This window comes from Hippichthys cyanospilos, chromosome 18, assembly GCF_059441005.1.
Source record: "Hippichthys cyanospilos isolate Australia breed blue-spotted pipefish chromosome 18, RoL_Hcya_1.0, whole genome shotgun sequence".
NCBI classification, from domain to species: domain Eukaryota; kingdom Metazoa; phylum Chordata; class Actinopteri; order Syngnathiformes; family Syngnathidae; genus Hippichthys; species Hippichthys cyanospilos.
In genome coordinates, this window is record NC_142386.1 from 6,017,808 (window position 1) to 6,038,151 (window position 20,344).

Genomic DNA, 20,344 nt, shown 5'->3' on the forward strand with positions numbered 1-20,344 from the left:
ATGTGCCGAAAACCCAAAGTCAAAATCTTGTTTTCTCTTTTTTCTATGAATTTTTGAACTCTAACACCTGTGAGGAAAAAAAAGAATTTTCACAGCATAGTATTCAGTTGTTTTTCTGTTTCATGGTTCAAAACTGTGAATTTCATAGAAAAAAATTGTGAAAAATGAACCAACAGTGTGCAGAAAACCCGAGGTTGAAATCTTTTTTTTTTTTTTTTCTCTCTACACATTTTTTAGCTCAATAACTCCGGGAACCTCCATTTTGAGAAAAAAATACAAAACAAATTTTCACAGCAGAATCTCCCATTTTATTCTGTATTTCATGCTTCAAAAAAGGGAATTTCGCAGAAACTAGCATGAAAAATGAAGCAACAATGAGCAACAAACCTGAGGTCAAAGCCTTCTCTTGTTGACATTTTTTTCCTTCCACTGGTCTGTGAATTTTGATTTCCAGTAAAACGCAAAACTTTTGCAGCATAAAATTCCGTTTGATTCTGTATTTTGCTCTTCAAAGCTAGAAACAAGCATGAAAAATGAAGACGATGAGATGAAGACACGAGGTCGAAATCTTATTAAAATAGGCCCAGGTATCAGCCCAGTATTGATACTTGGTATCGGCACACGCCCATATCTACAAGCAGTCGTTAGCGCATTGATATTCAGTTTTCAGATTCTGTTTTGATATTCTTAGCAAGCTGAAAATTTTCGGCGTGTGCGATTTGCATCCTTTTTGTGACGATTGCATGGCTTAAGCACATGCGTGCGGGCTTAAGTGCAGCAGCCAACGACGTGACAAACTAATGGAGGATGATAGAAGAAAAGAATCCAGACGCAGATATCCATTAGCTAATGGACGTCTTCCCTCGTACACCTGTGACAACGTCAATCAAAAATCGACAATTTTAGCATAATTAACTTTAAAAAAAAAGTTAGTTTATGAAAAGGTGGATTTCTGCATTTCTGCCATGTGCCAAATAAGGTTCAAAATAGGTTAAAATGAGAAAGAATCACAAATAGAAGAAAATCATTGAAAAGTTGACAAAAGTCAGCATAACTTTGAGAAAAAATGAAACAGGCCCAGCTGGGGGGGGGACACAACAAATTTTCATTACGTCACAAAAATGTGCTTTTTTGTTTACACTCCAAAAGTGAAAAAAACGAATAGAAAAGTTCTTTACATATTTTTGTCCTTCTCGGCACACAAGCAAGAAAACGTGAAAAAAGAAATAGTTTCTCATGCAAGGTCATAGACAGACAGAAAGACAAAAAGTGACTCATTAAGACCACCGGTGATTCCTTAAGACTCAAAATCAACCAATCAGAGCGATTGGCTAATGAGGAAACGACACCCGATTGGAAAAATGACCACACACACAAAAAAAAAAAAAACGGCGCCAGAATGCAACTTCCTGTCATGACGGGCAGCTAACCAAGTCCGGGTGAGCTGAGGAGCTTCTCTTTGATTGGGCCGCCAGCATCACCCGAATTCAACCTTCACATCGGGGGGACCATCATTGCAGAGAAGGCTGCCACAAGAAACAGAAGCGCGTGCCTTTTCAAATTAAGGAAGAATGAAATGGAACATGAAGCAACTTGTTTGATCGCAATGACGAACCGACGATGAAGGGTGGGCATTTACAAGGACGGACTGACGATCAGGTGTGGCCTTTTCAATGACGGACAGATAATATAATAATATATAATTAAAAAATAATAATAAATAAGTCATAAAAACTAATAGAAAAAAAAATACCTTGGAGGGCGCCGGTGTTAGTGCAAGATGGCGGCGACGAAGACGAAGGCCTGACCACGGGGGCAAAGGCCGACTTTTGCTTGACGGCGGTGGACACCAAGGTGGCGGGCGAGAACGAGAAGACGCCCGGCGCCGCCGTACAGTTGGTGGCCAAGGACGTTGACGACGCCATGCTGGGACTGGAAGGGACCACTGTTCACACACACACACACACACACACACACACACACACACACACACACACACACACACACGAGGTCACGCCCAGAAACGCACACACATTTTTGTCACTAACGTTTGTTACGTTTTTGTTGTTTTTCATTTTTTTATTTACTATGGTGGCAGGTGAATGGGACATACTAAATTGTCCTTAAGTGTGATTGGGTGCGTGAATGGCTGTTGTTCTCTGTAGGACAATTCGGAAACGCAGCGCAAACGCTGACCTGCGTAAGGCGAGTCGGCGGCCGATGCATTGACGAAGGTAGGCGAGGCTCCCAGATCGCCGATGGCGCCGTTGCCATAGGCGTTGATGGCGGCGTGCGGCGGCGGCGTGTGCGAGTAGCCGCCATGCTGCGGCGTGGAGCTGCCGTAACCGTGAGGAGACGCGCCGTGGGCGCCGACGCCGCTCCCGAGGAAGCCTGCGGGGGGCGCACCGCCATCAGGCGTGGGGAAAAGGCCTCGGCGGCGCCGGGCCGAATTCCACGCACCCTGATTGCTCTGCGAGGGCTCCGACACGTTGATGCACAGCTGTCCGGCCAATGAGCCCGCGCCCGCCAAGCCAGAGTGGGCGGGGCCGGACGGATGGGCGTGGCTTCGCGGAACGCCGTACAGCGCTTCAGCGATGTCGGCCGCTCGCTTGACCGCGGCTTCCTGCGCAAATGCATGTCGCGGGATCACCGACATGACACACGCGCGACGTTTGACGTAGCGTCACATCTCGCCCTCAAAACATGTGCGAGGTGAACTGACCTGTTTGTTGTGCGGCAAGGCATAGAGCGCCTCCAACAGGTCGGCCGCCCGCTTCAGGATCACCTCCTGGGCGGAAGCAAGGACAGGAAGTCGGTGTGTTTTCTTCTTCTTCTCTCTCCAACAAGCCCCGCCCCCTCACTGCATCATCCTTAGCGAACTAGATTTATGACTTGTTTTCGAACGTGACATTCTTGCTGGTAAAAAGGTAGGTGTAAAAAAAAAAATGTACAGTAGTATCGTGATTTGAAAATGAAGCTTCACGATGCTTCATGAAGCAAAAAAATATTTTTGTACTCTAAACGTCACTGTTGGTGTAAATGATTGATTTGGGGTGCCATCTAGAGACAAAAAATCACATTAAACAAATGCTTTGTGAAGCACCTTGAAGCTTCGTTTTCACATCTCTAGATCTGTAGGCAAAAAATATTTTGAAAAATGTTTTTTAAGGATGGGCCAGTACTGATAATCATGTTTCTGTATCTGTTCTGAGAGCAAGGCATCGGCACTCACTAAGGCACCTGCTACTAGCCTGGCTCGCTCACTTCTGTCTTTAAAATTAGCTGTCATTTTTCAAGACGTTTTATGCATCAAAATAGTATCAGTTCTTAGTATCAGTTCTTTAGTATTGGTGACTAATCAAGGGCTGAGTAGGCATACAGCTATCATATGAAAAAAAATAAAATAAAAATAAATAAATAAAAAAAAAATATATATATATATATATATATATATATATATATATATATATATATATATATATATATACTATATATATATATATATATATATATATATATATATATATATATATATATATATATACATATTTTTTTTAAATATTCACTTCCCCATTTAAATTATTTATATTTGGTGCTGTCACGCGCATTTTTAAAAATTATTTAATTAATTAATCTACAAAATGTGCGGCAGATTAGCAACGCTGTTCGGGCCATTAGAGACAACGTTGGTTATGATCTCATTCCGCAAATGCACACGAGACGATTTGATGACTCTCCGTGGCCGTTCTCAAGAAAAAAGAAAAACATGACCTCATGGTCCAACATGACATCATCACGTATCATCAGCTGGGTGTGGGGAGGCGGGCCACTAGTTTGGTGTGTGGGTGTGTGCGCGCGCAAACCTTTGGCAGCTTCTCAGCGTCTCCGGGGTGACGAGGGATGACCTTCTGTAGTCTATGGAAGCCGTAATCGATGGTGGGCTCGTTCAGAGCTTCACAGGACACACACACATAACAAGAAGACTTCAACATGTTCGCGCCGTAACAAATAGATGTTGTTAGCATAACGCTAACATGAAACGTGAAACATCAAACAGGCTAATCAAATATTATAGGTGTTTGTTCTTCTCTGAATTTGTTAAACCACCAAAGCTTATCATAACAAAAAAGATGTCATATTTGTTCTTTTCTTTGCTCTCTCATCTTGAATTTTCAACCAAAGCGCACCATAACAAAGTATCTTGTTTTCTTAAAGGGATAGTGTGCAAGAGTCCGACCGTTTTTCATTACGGCCAGCAGGAGGTGCTGCAGGTGCTGCATTTACCATTGTCCGTAACTATAACAAACATGGCCGCCTCCGGCCGGAGAAGTGCCACCTCTCATGTAATATAATTTTAATGATACCTAGACTTATGATTATATTTCAAAAATACTGTTGGTCACTAAGAACAGATCCGTTTGCAAGTTTTTGAAGTTTACAATCTTTTAATTTGAATGAAAAACGCTCTAAATCTTACACACTGTCCCTTTAACGCTGACCTGTAATGTGAAACAGACAGGCTAACAATATTTGTTGCTCTTCTCTAATCTTGTCAAACACTTCAACCAAAGCTTATCATAAGAAAAAAAAAAAGCGTTGTTTAGCATAATGCTCGCATGAAATGTGAGTTAAACTAGCAGAGGGCTAGCTGGAAAAGGCAAGCAAGAACTTGAGATATGAGCGTCCTCATGGAGGGAACTCAAGTGGTATCTCGAGGCGTGCGCACGTGCGGCCTTCCCGTCTTGAGTTCTCACGGGCTTGGGTCGCCCGGGGTCACATGTTGAAGCCATCAGCCAATCGGCAGGTCACGGCGCTCACCGCCGGCCAATAGGAACCTCCGGGAAATGGACCTATTAGAAGCCAGCTGGCCTCGGGGCCCAATTGCCGTCTTTTGGCCAACAAAAACAAGACCGAGCATTTTGCTACTTCCTTTTACAGAGGAAGTACTCAACGCGTGTGTGAAACGTCTTAATCGTTTCAACATGTTTTTGTTTTCTGGGAATCCGGCTCATGGGAGCGCGTCCCCCTGGCGCGTGCGCGTACCCGTGTATATGAAGCGTCCAGGCGTTCCCTTGCAGAACTGTTTGGACTTGTAGGACAGCGTGACCTCCACGGCGCCAGGGATGTGCCGCGGCGGCGTCTGCACACGGATGGCGTGCGGCGTGATCAACTGCGGGGAAAAAAGAGGAGCTCAGCCTCGCCGTCAGCGTGTTCTCATAAAAACAAAATCATGGATACGAGCCACCCACCTCGCTCCACACCATCAACGATCCGAAGATGACCTGCAGCCCGTCAAAGAAGTTTTCTCCGATGACGATGACTGTAGCGCCCCCTGTGGTCCAACCCTCGCTGGGACTGATGGCTTTGATGCATGGCGAGGCTCCCGCTTAACACATGTGTACATTGAGAGTTTGTCAGCAAACACTCCAGATTGCGTGTGTTTGTGTGTGTGCGTGTTTGTGTGAAAATAGCTTTTTTTTTGTGTGAGACTACACATGCCAAATCCCCACAAAAAAACGTGTATTTGTGTGTGTGCGTGACACATGTGTGAGTATGTGTGTGTGAATAGCTTTCTTTGAGACTCAACACGCCAAGTCCCCACAATTTCAAAAAACATGGAAAAGTGTGTCATTTTTGTTTGTGTTAATGTGTGTGTGCAAATGGCTTTTTTTGTGTGAGACCCAAATGCCAAGTCCCCATAATATATATAAAAAAAGACCTGTATTAGTGGGTCCTTTGTGTGTGCTTTTTGTGTGCTTTGTGTGTGTGTGTAAATAGCTTTTATTTATATTTTTTGTGTGACACTCGCATTCTACGTCCCCACAATATAAAAAAACGTATACAAGTATGTGCGTGTGTGTGGTTTTGATTAGCCAGATGGAGAGACAGGAATCACCTGATAGGATTAAACCAGCATCCATCTGCTGTTCATGATGCGTGTACACACACACACACACACACACACACACACTTAGCGTAGTGTAGATTAGCGCATTACCATGATGGAGGTAAGATGGCGTCGCAGGGTCAGTCGGATCGAGCCTACGGGCCCGGCGGCCATGTTTGGAGTTATTGTGGACAAACATGTTGTCGGAGATGGAAAGCACGTGAGCGTCCACGCTCACCGTGGTGGACACCACCACCTGACAGAGTCCCATCAAAACAAGATTACTCACATCCTTTATGTGCACGCCGTGACAAGGATGACAATGATTTCAATAGTAATTCGCAACATAACTTGGAAAATATTTTGTTATTGCTTTACAGACTGTTGGACTTTTTATTTTTTTTTTTAATTGCGCTCCACCTCTTCTGCCAAAACTAAAAAGCAAGAAAGTAGCCGTGGCTTTCGCCAAATCTGACATCTCGCGCTCACACGTGTGTGTGTGTTTTGCGGTGAAGGGTGCGGCCCTTAATGATCTCCCAGAGAAACAGAGCTGTCTCCTGAAGGTTCCACTACGATAGCCGCGCAATTAGACACACACGCCCCGGCGCACACGCCGCCGCTGTCAGAAGCATGCAAAAGGCCTCCAGAAGAAAATCCAGAAGAATAGGAGCTTCAAATGAAGCCTCATGAAGCGTTTGTGATTTTTTTTTTTTTTATTTGCTCCTCTATATCAGTGGTTCTCAAATGGGGGTACCGGTACCGGACCCGGGGGTCACAAGTACTTTATGAGGCTTCGTTTTCCCATCAAAAAGCGAAAGCGCACACCTACCTGGAACCTCCTCATGTCTCGCGGGTTCCCGGCGTTCTTCAGGCAGTTCTGGTTGCACTTGAGGAAAAACTTGAGGAAGAACCTGCAGAGGTGAGGAAAATTAAGACAAGTGCTGAATTATGGAGACTTTTTGTGAGATTTTAAACAAATTCTGCTGGATATAACTGCACATTTAATTTTTTTTTTCTCTTGTCATCAGACAAAAAACATATTGATTTTTATGTGTGTGTGCGGTTTTTTTTTTTAACAAAATACCTTAAAAAGAGGTAACAAAAACAAAAGTTCAAGCTCTACCCCATAGTTGTCAAAATCCAATCCTCGAGGGCCGGTATCCTGCATGTTTGAAATCCTTCCCTGTCAAATACACCTGATTCAAATACTGTAATTAGGATGGTTTTCAAGATCCTACAGAGCTTGAGCGAAGCATTACAATCAGGCGGTTTGGAGAGGAAAACTTGGGAAACATATAGAATACCGGCCTTTGAGGTCCGCAGTTTGAAACCTGTGTTCTACAGTGTAATTGTGGCTATTTTTGAGAACCTCAACCCACAATAAACGAGGGAATTAGACACACACAGAAAAATTGTGCGATATCAAATGCGTTTGATATGTTTTCTTTTTTCAGAACAGTCAAAAAATATATACATATACAAAAAATACCCCCCCAAAAAAAAACTTAATAAAGGCAACTAAAGCAAAAAGAAAAAAAAAAGGCCTCTCATTACCGCAGGTAATTTTAAAAATATCAAAATGTGATCTTTTATTTCTTTTTCAAGTGTGACTTGAATGGATTCTCTTTTTTTTTTGTCCTTTTTTTTTGTGCCAGGCGAAGCATTGGAAATTTCGCCTCCTCCCTGGAGGTTCACCTCGTAGGGCAAAACGTTGCGGGAGCAGAACAAAGCGCGCGCGCGCGGGCTCGTGCGTGTGACGGCGTGGCAGGTCCGGTTGTAAAAGCGCGCGTTAACGAGCTTGGGCCGGCTCGGAACACGCGGCGGAGGGATTGGGCATGGCTAATTACGCTGACCTCTCACCCCCCCGGGTGACAGCCTATCACGGCGCGGGACAGCCACGCTGACCTCCCGCGACCTCACACTGTCGAGCTCGCCTCACTACGCTGCACACACACGTCCTGGAATCAGCCAAATGGGGACGTTTTCTCTCCTGGCGAGACCGCAAAATGCCTTTTTTTCAAACTTGCTAAATGGGGTTCAAAATCATGTAAAATAAAGCTACCTCCCACATCTACCCGCAGGTGACCCCACCTGGCCTCAACTATGGGCCGCACGCACACAAAAATATACACAAGGGGGATTTTCTATTGTCGCGGGGACATCTCATTGACGTAATAATTGAAGCCAAACACAAGTGCCCGTTTTATTTACCAACATATTCGGGTAATCAGATAAATGATATTTTAATCTTTAACTGTGCCCGTGCCTACTCAACCTATTACCTAACCCTCAAGCAATATCCACTTGCTCCAATCCATTGAAAACGATACTCTAAAAGCACATCTTGACCCTCAAAACTTTTGGGGTCCGCCAAAATGCTCCCCGTAAATCCAAGAGGTCCCCACAGACAGTGAAACCCGGGATTTGAGGCAAAACCAAGGGCGCACGCACACGCGCGCGCACACATAAATTGAAAATGGATCGTGCGGGTGTGCGGTCGTTAAGAGGCTTCCAATTAAAGCAAGCAATTATGAAAGGCTCAGTGACGATGAAAACGACCCCCACCCCCAGGTCTGATCATGTTCAAGCGATAACGTTGCTCTTGACCTTTGCTACACTGTCAGGCCAGCTTACACACACGCATGCACACATACAGGAAGTAACACACAGCGTTGAAGGTGATAAGCAGGCAGATGCAAAGGTTCTCAAATGGGGGTGCCCTTAAGGGGCTGCGAGAAATTTCAACAGGGTTTCTGCAGCAATCGGCAAATTGAAATGAATGTTTCCTGATGCCGTGACAGGAAGCGTTTTCTTTTTTTTTTTTCCAGATGAACTCATTCAATCCCAAAGACGGATTTTTACGTTTTTCAAGAGTAGACATTCAATCCCAGGTACTTCATATTTTGTCCAATTTCCGCAAAAAAATAAAGTGTCTTCAACTTAAAGTGTCCTCTTTTGGGACGATAGTAGAGTTGTGCTCACAAAAACAAATCGTTTACTGATGACAGGTAACGAGAGGTGGCACATGACAAGTTGGGTCCAACCGTTTGAGTATGGGGGAGAATCTGGCTTTTTACAAAAATGAAATTGAACAACCTACTGAACACAAAATGGATTTTATGAACTTATACTTTCCTGAAACAGTTAATGACTACAATAATTATTTTTAAAGGATTTCCTTCAATTACCCCCATTTGAGAGCCACTGCTTTAGACGAACACTTTAAAAAAAAAGGATCCGGGCTTGACTGGTTTAAAAACATCAAACTCGGTCTTCAGAATCGAATGAGTTGACGCATTCACTGCCACTGACGGCTATAGACGTCAAAGGTGCATTTTAACTGGGCTAGTAGTTAATCTGTTCAGTCATTTTTACATTTAATAATTTATTCTCATTAATTGCCGTAATGAGATGTTTTTTGCATTTTTTTTTGCCTTATGTGTTTGGACCCCGCTTTGCCGCAAGCTACAAGTCACCCGAAGGCAAGAGGGCGAGGGAGGGAGGGAGGGAGGGAGGGAGGGAGGGGCGCTTCCCGGGGAATTCCGCAAGCTTTCGCTCTCTGTTGTGTATGTGCGCACACGCGTGGCCAAGAGGCGTGTGTCCGTTATATTCCCAAAAGAGTCAGCATGTTGCTGAGCTAAGAATAAGCACGCTGCCTCAAACACAATAACACACACACACACACACACACACAAGCAGTTGCCAGCAGGTGTTGTCGTTTAGCAAAAGACGTTAAACGCCTGCAAAAGAGCAAAGCTGGTCCAGAGGTGGACCGATTATCTGGCGGCCCGATTATCGGCGCCAATATCGACCCTGAAAAAAAATCGACTTTATACTTGCTACTTACCTATTATAAGTAATTCATTACTCTAACGCTAAAATACATAACATTTCCCCAACTGGCGATTGGTCTGTTGGCAGCCCGTCATCTTTCCGGATTCCTTCAACAAATTCTCGCACCACTAGGGAAGAAAATGATACTGACTCCTCCCCCTTTGGTAAATAAGGGCCAGTTAGAGAAAACGGAAATCTTTTCCTGCACAAAGTTGACGTGTGGGGAGGGTGTGGGGGGGGGGGGGGGGGGGGGGTGTACAGCAGGATAACGTCGGAGTTAGAAGATCGGAATCCAGGAGGAGCAGGGGGGAGGGAAGAAGACTTAAGATGAGCCAGCTCCATTTGCATAATGTCCAGCATGACTAATTGATAGGCCGCCAGCTGGCTGTCAATCAACCCGTCTCTCGGGAGATATGCTAATGAGCAGCGGGAACAGGTACCAGACCAAGAGGAAGAGGAGGAGGACGTTCCTGCCAACGCCTTTAGTATCATCGTCATCTTTAGATGCATCGTCCCCATTGTCTTCCTCCTCATCATCGCCGCCATCATATTTCTATGCATCATCACCTTCATCGTTCTATGCAGCATCCTCATCACGATCATCATCACCATAACGTCCATCTTCATCATGCTTATAATCATCATCTTTATAGCCATCACCATCATCGCTATTTTCATTTATCCATGCATCATCCTCATCATGTTCATCATCATCATCATCTTTTTTATTTCATGCGCCATCCTCATTGTCATCTTCATCCTGCTATGCATCATCCATATCATCATCATTACCCTAATCCTCATCATCTTGGTGATCATCTTTCCATGCATCATTCTCATCATCATCATCATTCTCATCACCATGAACGTCATCGTCATCATCATCTTTCTTTGCATTATCCTTATTGTCTTAACCATCATTTTCATCTTTCTATGCATCATCCTCATCGCCATTGTCATCACCATAACCTTCATTCTCATCACACTCATGATGTTCGTCGTGCTCATCATATCATCATTTCATGGTATCACCATCATCATCTTCATCACATTGTCATCACCTTAATCTTCATCCTCATCATGCTCATCATCATTTTTATAGCATCACCATCATCATCCTCATCTTTCCATGCATCAGCCTCATCACTGTCATCAACTTAATCTTCATCCTCATCACCATCATCATCCTCATCTTTCCATGCATCAGCCTCATCACATTGTCATCACCTTAATCTTCATCCTCATCACCATCATCATCCTCATCTTTCCATTCATCAGCCTCATCACATTGTCATCATCTTAATCTTCATCCTCATCATCATCATGCTCATCATCATTTTTATAGCATCACCATCATCATCCTCATCTTTCCATGCATCAGCCTCATCACATTGTCATCATCTTAATCTTCATCCTCATCATCATCATGCTCATCATCATTTTTATAGCATCACCATCATCATCCTCATCTTTTCATGCAATGCATCAGCCTCATCACCATTGTCATCACTACAATATTAATCCTCATCATCCTCATGATTTTCATCATTCTCATCATCATCTTTATAGCATCGCCATCATCATCTTCATCTTTCATTGCATCATCCTCATCACCAGTCATCACCACAATCTTCATCCTCATCATTCTCATGATCTTCATCATCCTCATCTTTCTATGAATCAGCCTCATCATAGTGACCACAATAATCTTCATCCTCAGCCTCAGGTTTATCATCTTCAGCCCTATCTTCATCGCCAGGATGTCACACGGCATCACCGTGCAACTCTTTGATGATGTCACTTCATGGCAGCTGACCATGTGACCAGGCACGCGCTGCCGTTTGAATACCGATGACGGCAATTACTTTTCATCCATTCATGAGCGAGGAGCTCGTCATCAGAACACCAGCAACTCTTTTCCTCATTTAAATTAGAATTCTTCAGAGAATTAAAGTCAAATCATCATTAATTGATGATGATTGGCTCCTATTCAATCTTCATCACTGCTTCAACACACTTGTTTTTTTTTTTTTTTAACACCACTTACATCTCTTCATTAGCCACACAGAAGCTATCATGTCAAAATGTTGACACCTTGGAGCCCCGACACACACACACACACACACCGCACAAGATAATTAAGCAGACAAAACAAGTCAACACTTTGCACAAAAGAAAAGAAAAAGACGGAAAAAGACAACACAACTACAGAAGCTGCGTGTGTGCGTAGAGAGAAAGAAAGGAAAAAAACAATGTTTTCAAAATGATGACTGACGGCTGTCATGTCATGCACGCACACTTTGTTGACTTTCTTTGTGTGTGTGTGTGTTAACACACGACACAAAAGCCATTCACTTCCCTTTAATTAACACTTTCCGACGTGTGTTTGTGGAGGTGACGCGTGCGCTACTTCCTGCTAATGCTAATTAGCCTGCTCGCATTTTGTGCCTAATCTCATTCCTGTTTGAGCAGCTCATTACAACCTGACAGGCCTTCGCGAGTGTGTGTGTGTGTGTGTGTGTGTGTGTGTGTGTGTGCTTGTTGTTTCAGAACACACAAACAGCTAGCTAGCTAGCTGTGTGAAAACCTGGCTAAAAAACGAAAGAACAAGCAATCATCTCCAACAAACGAGACATTTGACCGACTCAACCCTGGATTGGTCGCCAGCCAGCAGCAGAGCAAACGACAAACTGGTTGGCGGTCCTGGCTAGCACACCATATTTGGACTTCCTAGCCACACAGAAAAACAGTCGTGGCAATGTGATTGAGCGAATTAGCATGTTAGAAGCAAAGACGTTAGCATGTTAGCTAACATCTGCTTATGGATGGCAGACCATGATTAATTTCATACTCCATTAACTTTTGATTAATCGAGTAATTTTGACAGGTCTATTGCTAATGCTAAAGCTAATAGTCAAGACAGATGATTACGATTCTTGAAGCTTATCAGTCACACATACTTTGCGTGTGTGTGTGTGTGTGTGTGTGTGTGTGTGTGTGTGTAAGCATGCGTGTGCATGTTAAAAATGTGTTAAAAAATTTACAAATTTTCTGAGGATTGGTGATTTATTTTGTTCTCAAATCAAGCTCCCAAACGTGAATGTGAACGTGTGTGTGAAAGAAAGAGTGTGTGTGAGGTCGTCAAAGATATTTTGGAATGAAGAAGTGTGTGTGTATGTGTGTGAGTGAGGAAGACAAAGGCAGCAAAGATGCAGAGATCGTTTAGATGATGATTCTTTCCTCCATATGATTGACAGCCCCCCCCCCCCTTTCCCTCCCAGCAGCCTTTGAGTGATGGGATGGGATGGGGTGTGTGTGTGTGTGTGTGTGTGTGGGAGGGGGGGGGGGGGGTATCCTCAGAAACAAAGCAAAGCTCCACAGCCTCCATGAGCACCTTTCCTTTCCTTCCCGCCACTCCCTGACTCCAAATCTTCATCTTGATCCTCATCCTCCTTTAAGTGCGTGAGAACCGTGTGTCGTCATCTCTTTGCTCACTTTCCGGTGTTTTTTTTTTTTTTTTTCTTGGGCTGTGACCCCTCTTAACTCGAACCATCATCTAATCCGGCACCACACACGCGCACACACTGAGCGCGAGCAGGCTAAACGCAACAAAAGCGAGCCATGCACCCAGACACGTTCTTTGCGACACACACACACAAAGTGACATCACTGATGATCTCAGCACATTTGAGCGGCACTAAGTAACTTCCCCAACATACACATCAATCAACGAGATCATGTGACTTCCTGCATGTGCACCTCCAACACACACAAAAACGCACGCACAGAATTTCTGGAAAATGTCCCCATCGTGCAAATACATGCTACAGTACCAGATTGAACCACTAGGGACGCTGTTTTGCGCTAAACTCAACACACAAAGTAAAACCTGATTTTGTGGCGATGTTTTTTGGGGTGGACCAGCCTCGGTTCCCACTGGGAAAAGTGACCCCACAGGGATTGTCAAATCTCAGGTGGACCACACAATATAAACAAGTATGCACCCACACAACTTTTGTTTTTGTTTTGTTTTTTATCGTCGTTTTTTTTTTCTTTTGGCTGCGAATTGCTTTATTTTCTATTTTTGCAAATAGGAACGTCCTGATCACAATTTTTTGCAACCAAGTCAGATTCTGAGTCACCTGCCTATACCGAGCCCTCGACACTTTGGCGATAGATTAAGGACAGGAAAAAAAAAAAGTATCCACATGATCTTTTCATGTATTTATTTATTTGTTATATTTAAAAAAAATGTACAAGACATTTTACATGACTCAGCAGTAGTTTAAAGCAAGTAGCCTAAAACATGGCTGTTTTTATTTCCAATATTTCTGTCTAGGTTGCAATGTTGCATATAACAAAAATATTTTCTCATTTGACAATACACAAGTATTTTCCAAATGAACAAAGAAATAAATTATTTTGCAATGACATCCAATGGGAAGTTTCAAACATTCATCTTGGGTGTGTGTAAACAGTTGAGTGATGGCTCTGAATCAAGTCAGAGCTGGTCTGTGCGTGTGTGTATATCCGTGTGTGGCCCATTGACACCGTCTCATTTGGGGTTAATAGAAGGTTAACAAGATGCAGTTATATCCTATCACACGCATGCATGACTGCTAAAGAGCTGCACTGTGTGTGTGTGTGTGTGTGTGTGTGTGTGTGCGTGTGTGTTTCATATGACTGTGCTCACATGTGTGTGTTGGTTCTCTCGCGTGTGACGTAAGTTTGTGTGGATGTCACAGCGCAAGTGTGTGAAGGGCCACAGACAGGAAGTATCCCACGGTATCCACGGTAACCTTGACATTCCATCCCTGCCACGCTCCCTGACATATCCCATCATGCTTTCTGCTATTCTCACACACACACACATGCACGCACGCATACGTGCACATTCAAAATTTTAAAAATATGTTATCACAACTAGGGATGGTGGGGGACCGATATCAAGTATCGGGCTGATACCTGGCTATATTTCAAGGTATCGGTATTTCCGATAGTAGGCGATACTACAGTCCGAAAAATTGAAATAACTGAAATAAATAAATAAAAAGACTGACAATATTTATGTCAAATTGGCCTAACTTTCTATGTTCTTTTATTCAAAATGACCCACTTTTTTTTTTTAGCCCATATTATTTTAGAGTGCACAGTTGGGTTAAAAAGAACTGTTTCAAATCAAGGCTAATTTTAGGGGGAACGTTTTGTCCTAAATGAGCCATTTTTGAGGGGTGTTGGAGTTTTGTGCAAAACAACCCAAAAATTTGGGTTCAATTGACCCAAATATTGAGTATATCCTTTTGTTTGTTTTTTTACCTATATTCTTAAATCTGCTGCTTTTAAAGTGTGGAGTTGGGTTAAAAATAACCCAATTTTGGGTCGAAAAAGGATCAATCCAGTTTGGGGGTAAATGGTACCCAATTAACTCATATTCATCAAACTTCAAGGTTAGGGGTTTGTTTTGTGCAAAACAACCCAGAAAGTTCAATAAACCCAAATGTTGGGTCGGTCCATTTTTGACTCGTAATTGGGTTAGTTTAACCCGACTATTTTTTAGAGTGCAGATTCCAGCACTCTTTTGGATTTCTCTGGTAAGAAAAGTGGTATCGTTACTTGGGACTGCTCAAGAGTTGAGCTCTGGTACAGTATCAATCTGCAAAAGAAGTAGTATCGAACATTTCGACATCGCAAGAACATTCCAACAAATGTTTCCTTCCTCGAACTTAACGTGACGAGAGGAAGAGGAGGACGAGGTGAAGAAGAGGGGGGGGGGGGGGGGGGAGTCGATGAAAAGACAAAAAGGACAAGTCGCTTTTCGGGAGGGTAAGTGTGTGAAAGGCACACAAATACACACCAGTTGACAAAGTGTTAAAAAACGTGTCTGGGATCTTGTTTTACTTCTCGGCTGTCACGTTTTCTTTGATTTCTTTTTTTTAACCGGTGACCCATTTACAGGAGCGATGGAGGGGCGGCTCCGCATCTGCGACTGCTGAGTGTGTGGCGCGACTGTGTGCGTAAGTGTATTATGTGTCGAGTGTGTTGATGGTGACATCACATGTAAGAATCGTTTTCAATCACATCTGTCTTAACAAGCCGACACAGATGTCAGAGCTCGGGGTGTGTGAGAAGTGACACAAACATCTCACACACACACACACACACACACACAAGGAAGTGTACCTGTCGATGATGACGGGGTCTGAGGGCGTCTCGTTGCGATTGCCGCAGCTCTTCTTGTCGCAGCAGCGACTGCAAAGCGCCAAAACAACACTTAGTGTGCGCATGCATGTGAACGGACCATTTTTGTCATTTTCTTCCACATCATCAAGGATGGATGGAAACGATTAATGACTGGATGGATGGATAGATGGATATGATTTTGACTGGATGGATGGATGGATGGTCACGATTAATGACTGGATGGATGGATGGATGGATGGATGGATGGATGGATGGATGGATGGATGGATGGATGGATGGATGGATGGATGGATACGATCACCGACTGACTGACTGACTGACTGGATGGATGGATGGATGGATGGATGGATGGATGGATGGATGGATGGATGGATGGATGGATGGATACGATCACCGACTGACTGACTGACTGGATGGATGGATGGATGGATGGATGGATGGATGGATGGATGGATGGATGGATGGATGGATGGATGGATGGATGGATGGATGGATGGATGGATACGATTAATGACTGACTGACTGGATGGATGGATGGATGGATGGATGGATGGATGGATGGATGGATGGATGGATGGATGGATGGATGGATGGATACGATCAATGGCTGGCTGACTGACTGACTGACTGACTGACTGACTGACTGACTGACTGGATGGATGGATGGATGGATGGATGAATGGATGGATGGATGGATACGATCAATGGCTGGCTGACTGACTGACTGACTGACTGACTGACTGGATGGATGGATGGATGGATGGATACGATCAATGGCTGGCTGGCTGGCTGGCTGGCTGACTGGATGGATGGATGGATGGATGGATGGATGGATGGATACGATTAATGACTGACTGACTGACTGACTGGATGGATGGATGGATGGATGGATGGATGGATGGATGGATGGATGGATGGATGGATGGATGGATACGATTAATGACTGACTGACTGGATGGATGGATGGATGGATGGATGGATGGATGGATGGATGGATGGATGGATGGATGGATGGATGGATGGATGGATACGATCAATGGCTGGCTGACTGACTGACTGACTGACTGACTGACTGACTGACTGACTGACTGGATGGATGGATGGATGGATGAATGGATGGATGGATGGATGGATACGATCAATGGCTGGCTGACTGACTGACTGACTGACTGACTGACTGGATGGATGGATGGATGGATGGATGGATGGATGGATACGATCAATGGCTGGCTGGCTGGCTGGCTGGCTGACTGGATGGATGGATGGATGGATGGATGGATGGATGGATGGATGGATGGATACGATTAATGACTGACTGACTGACTGACTGACTGGATGGATGGATGGATGGATGGATGGATGGATGGATGGATGGATGGATGTCTAATGACTGGATGGATATGGATAAAGTCTGGATGGATGGATGCTTAGGATTGTTTTGAAACTTTTTTGAGCTTGCTGAGGAGCGAATCGTTTGAATTGGTCTTGTTGAAATGTTTGCGTTGGATTATCTTTTCTTTGATCTATTTTGATTTGAAATTGCTCAAATGAAGAGCGCAGCTGCGCATGTGTGTGTGTTCATACGGCATTCTGACCTGCACATGATCTCGTGGGTGAGCAGCACTCGACACATTTCAGGGTTCTTGTCTTGGCCCTCATACACGATGGGCTGTGAGAAATGTCGAAAAATGAACAAAGAAATAAAATGTATCCAAATCATGCAGGGGGCTTAAGAATGTTTAGGGGGGCTACTTCCCCCTTGGGACATGCAGTTGACTCGTAGCGCGTGTACGCACGTGAGCGCTCACCTGTTTGCTCGCGGAGTCGATGAGCCTGACGTAAAAGTCTTGCTCAGTCCTGATCCCTGCGCAGTGGAGAAACACGCAAACGGACTAAGTTTGTCTCCTCGTTATTTCGCCTTATAAATTGAAAGGCTGAACTTTTTGTTTGTTTGTTTTTTGGAGGGGGGTGCAGCAACAGCCCTTCACAATAGTCACGCTTGAAAATTCGGGCGTAAAACAGTGTCGGGTGAATGACGTCACCTTCGCGCGACAGAAAACAAGCGTTCCCTCTGTTTTGGTTGGAGCCAATTTTGCTGTGCACGTTGAAAGTTTTTTTTTTCTTTTTTAATTGTGTGGGAAATGAACGCGTGACTAACCGCTGGTGTAGAGCAGCTGCAGCTTGTAGTGGATGCCATTGTTGGTCTTCTCGCCGGAGCTCTCCTGCACACGCGCACACACACACACGAATAGAGCATATCAATATTTTTTTTTGTAACGTTTGTGCAACAAATGCCAGATTTGTCTTGCATGCAACAGGGGAACTCCATAAATATGCATCCTCTGCACCAACGCGGCCAAAGAGTGTACATGCGTGGCAAACGACGTGTATGAGCTAATTATTTGAATCAGGTGTGTTGGGGAGAGAAACTTGGTAAACATGCAGCTGCAGGCTCTCGGGGAGCAAAGTATAACACAATTATACGTTTTCCTGAAAAAAAAGGAGATCATATGCAAAATAATGGAAGATAATGTATGCATATTTTCACAGCTTTTGCATAATGCTTGAATGTACAATTATGTCATTCAAGCACAAAAATGCATTTTTACGTATATGGGTCTGGGCATTTGTTGAAAATTGTTGGCGCTGAATGAGTAAAGTAGTCGGTAACTATTGCAAACATTTCTTGTACTTCGTCCAGCATTCTGCCACTTTTGCAAAACATCAAGTACGCTATTTGGCTCATTTTCGAATTATTGGTTTCTAAAAGGACGAATTAATCAAATTGATTGCTGATTTGCTAATCGGTGATCAACTGTGGCCTTTTTTATGCACGTGTGCCTCTTCAATTTATCGGAGTATAAAGGAATGTTTGCTGTAGCATCAGCTCCTCATTTGCAGTTTGTACTTGATGCAGTAAAGTAATTTGATAATTAGAAGATAGCGATATAATTTTGACGGTAAATCCATCTTTATATTTTTGTCAGATCATTGGTGTTTTATTTGTACATCTTTGTGGGCAAAACAAATAATGGCAAAAGTGTTTTATTTGATAAATATTAGGGTAAACCCTGATAAAAAAAAAAAAAAGTGTGTGACATGCCGTAAATAAATAAGTTATTGAAATACCCTGTCTTGTGAAACTTGCCAAAAAAAATAAAAAATAAAAGTGCGCACCTTGTCCTTTTCGATGAAGTCGACGAAACGGGTTCTTTCCACTTCCACCGGCTGCCCTTGGCGGTCGTACAGCGCCACCACAAAGTGGAAGAAGTTGGATTTGCGCAGGTTGGACGGCGGCTGCTTCTCGAAGTGCGCTCGGCCCAGCGCCACCCCGCTGCCCGGTCCCAAGCGCAAAAACAAAAAACAAAAAAAGAAGAAAGAAAGCAAAATCAAAGATTTCCCGTTTCACGCGGATCCGTTTCAGCTTGAGCAACTATCACATTTCAACAAAAACACAAGAAAACAAAAGGAGGCGCGTGAAGACTCGCAAGTGGATCACGTGACACGACGGAGAAGTGATGACGCTGACCTCTGCGCGGCGGTGTTGGCGTCCAGCACCCCGCCCTGCGGGCACCCCAGCATCCAGCTCCGGACGGCGTCCATGCACCCCAGCGGCGGCTCCTCCTTCAGGCTGCTGCCGAACATGAGCGCACCTCTGGCGGTTCCGAACCGGCCCGGCTGCGCTCTGCACTTGTTGGGGCCGCTCCTCTAAAACGTCCTCATGCAGCGAAAGGGGGGCCCCAAAAGGAATCACGACCTCAGCATCCTCTTCATCGCGGGACTCTTCCTCCGAACAAGCAGAGGAAGAGTTCCTAGAGGTTCCTCTCAACGAGGAGCAGGAGGGGGAGCAAAGCGGCGGGTTAGAGGGGAGGTGCCGGTTATGGGGAAGGGGGCGTGACTAGGGCACGTGGACACGCCCCTGCAACCTAATCACGGCAGAATTATTCGCACAATTAGTGGCACTAAACCGGGGGCCTCAAACTAGCAAAAGACCGCATATAATTCAAGTTGATGGTAAATGCAGACAAAAAAAAAAAAAAACTAAAATGCACAAATTGACATTCTCTCCAAAAAGGGAGTTAGCTCCAAACCAAGAAAATTGGGAATTTGGAAACTTGAAATTGAATTGCAAAGACAACACTACAATAAAAAGACTATACAGCGCAGTTGTATTTAACTTTTAACTTCAAATATTTAGTTACATTTGTGTTTCACTTTTACATGTGGGCTGCTTAAGCAGTACCGTGATAATAACCGTCACATAACAAGACGTCTTTTCTCATCATAATAGTATAGCTATTTGGACGGACAATAATGTGATTTTTTTCGAAAGCTCCATGCCGTATAGGCAGGTGGGTTATGACGTAATATTGACGTAATTTATTGACAAATAAGACGAAAAAAAACGACCGACAAAAGTCA

The 20,344-nt window shown here is 44.0% G+C and overlaps 1 protein-coding gene across 2 annotated transcripts; it reads right to left on the bottom strand.

Moving 5' to 3' along the window:
- Positions 1-400: 400 nt before the first annotated feature.
- Positions 401-19,946, bottom strand: LOC148408654 (transcription factor COE1-like). Of its 2 annotated transcripts, XM_088440488.1 has the most exons (16): positions 19,452-19,946; positions 19,100-19,256; positions 18,081-18,144; positions 17,731-17,786; positions 17,518-17,591; positions 15,902-15,970; positions 6,717-6,798; positions 5,999-6,143; positions 5,250-5,386; positions 5,044-5,170; positions 3,864-3,952; positions 2,723-2,788; positions 2,461-2,623; positions 2,197-2,391; positions 1,754-1,945; positions 401-1,526 (listed from the first exon to the last, which is right to left on the bottom strand). In XM_088440488.1, exons 1-16 carry the CDS (start codon positions 19,565-19,567, stop codon positions 1,495-1,497), a joined length of 1,764 nt encoding a protein of 587 aa, XP_088296614.1. In that variant the 5' UTR covers positions 19,568-19,946; the 3' UTR covers positions 401-1,494. The 2 variants fall into 2 exon arrangements, with proteins under 2 accessions (XP_088296614.1, XP_088296613.1); XM_088440487.1 differs by having other exon boundaries at positions 2,197-2,623.
- Between the last annotated feature and the right edge of the window lie 398 nt (positions 19,947-20,344).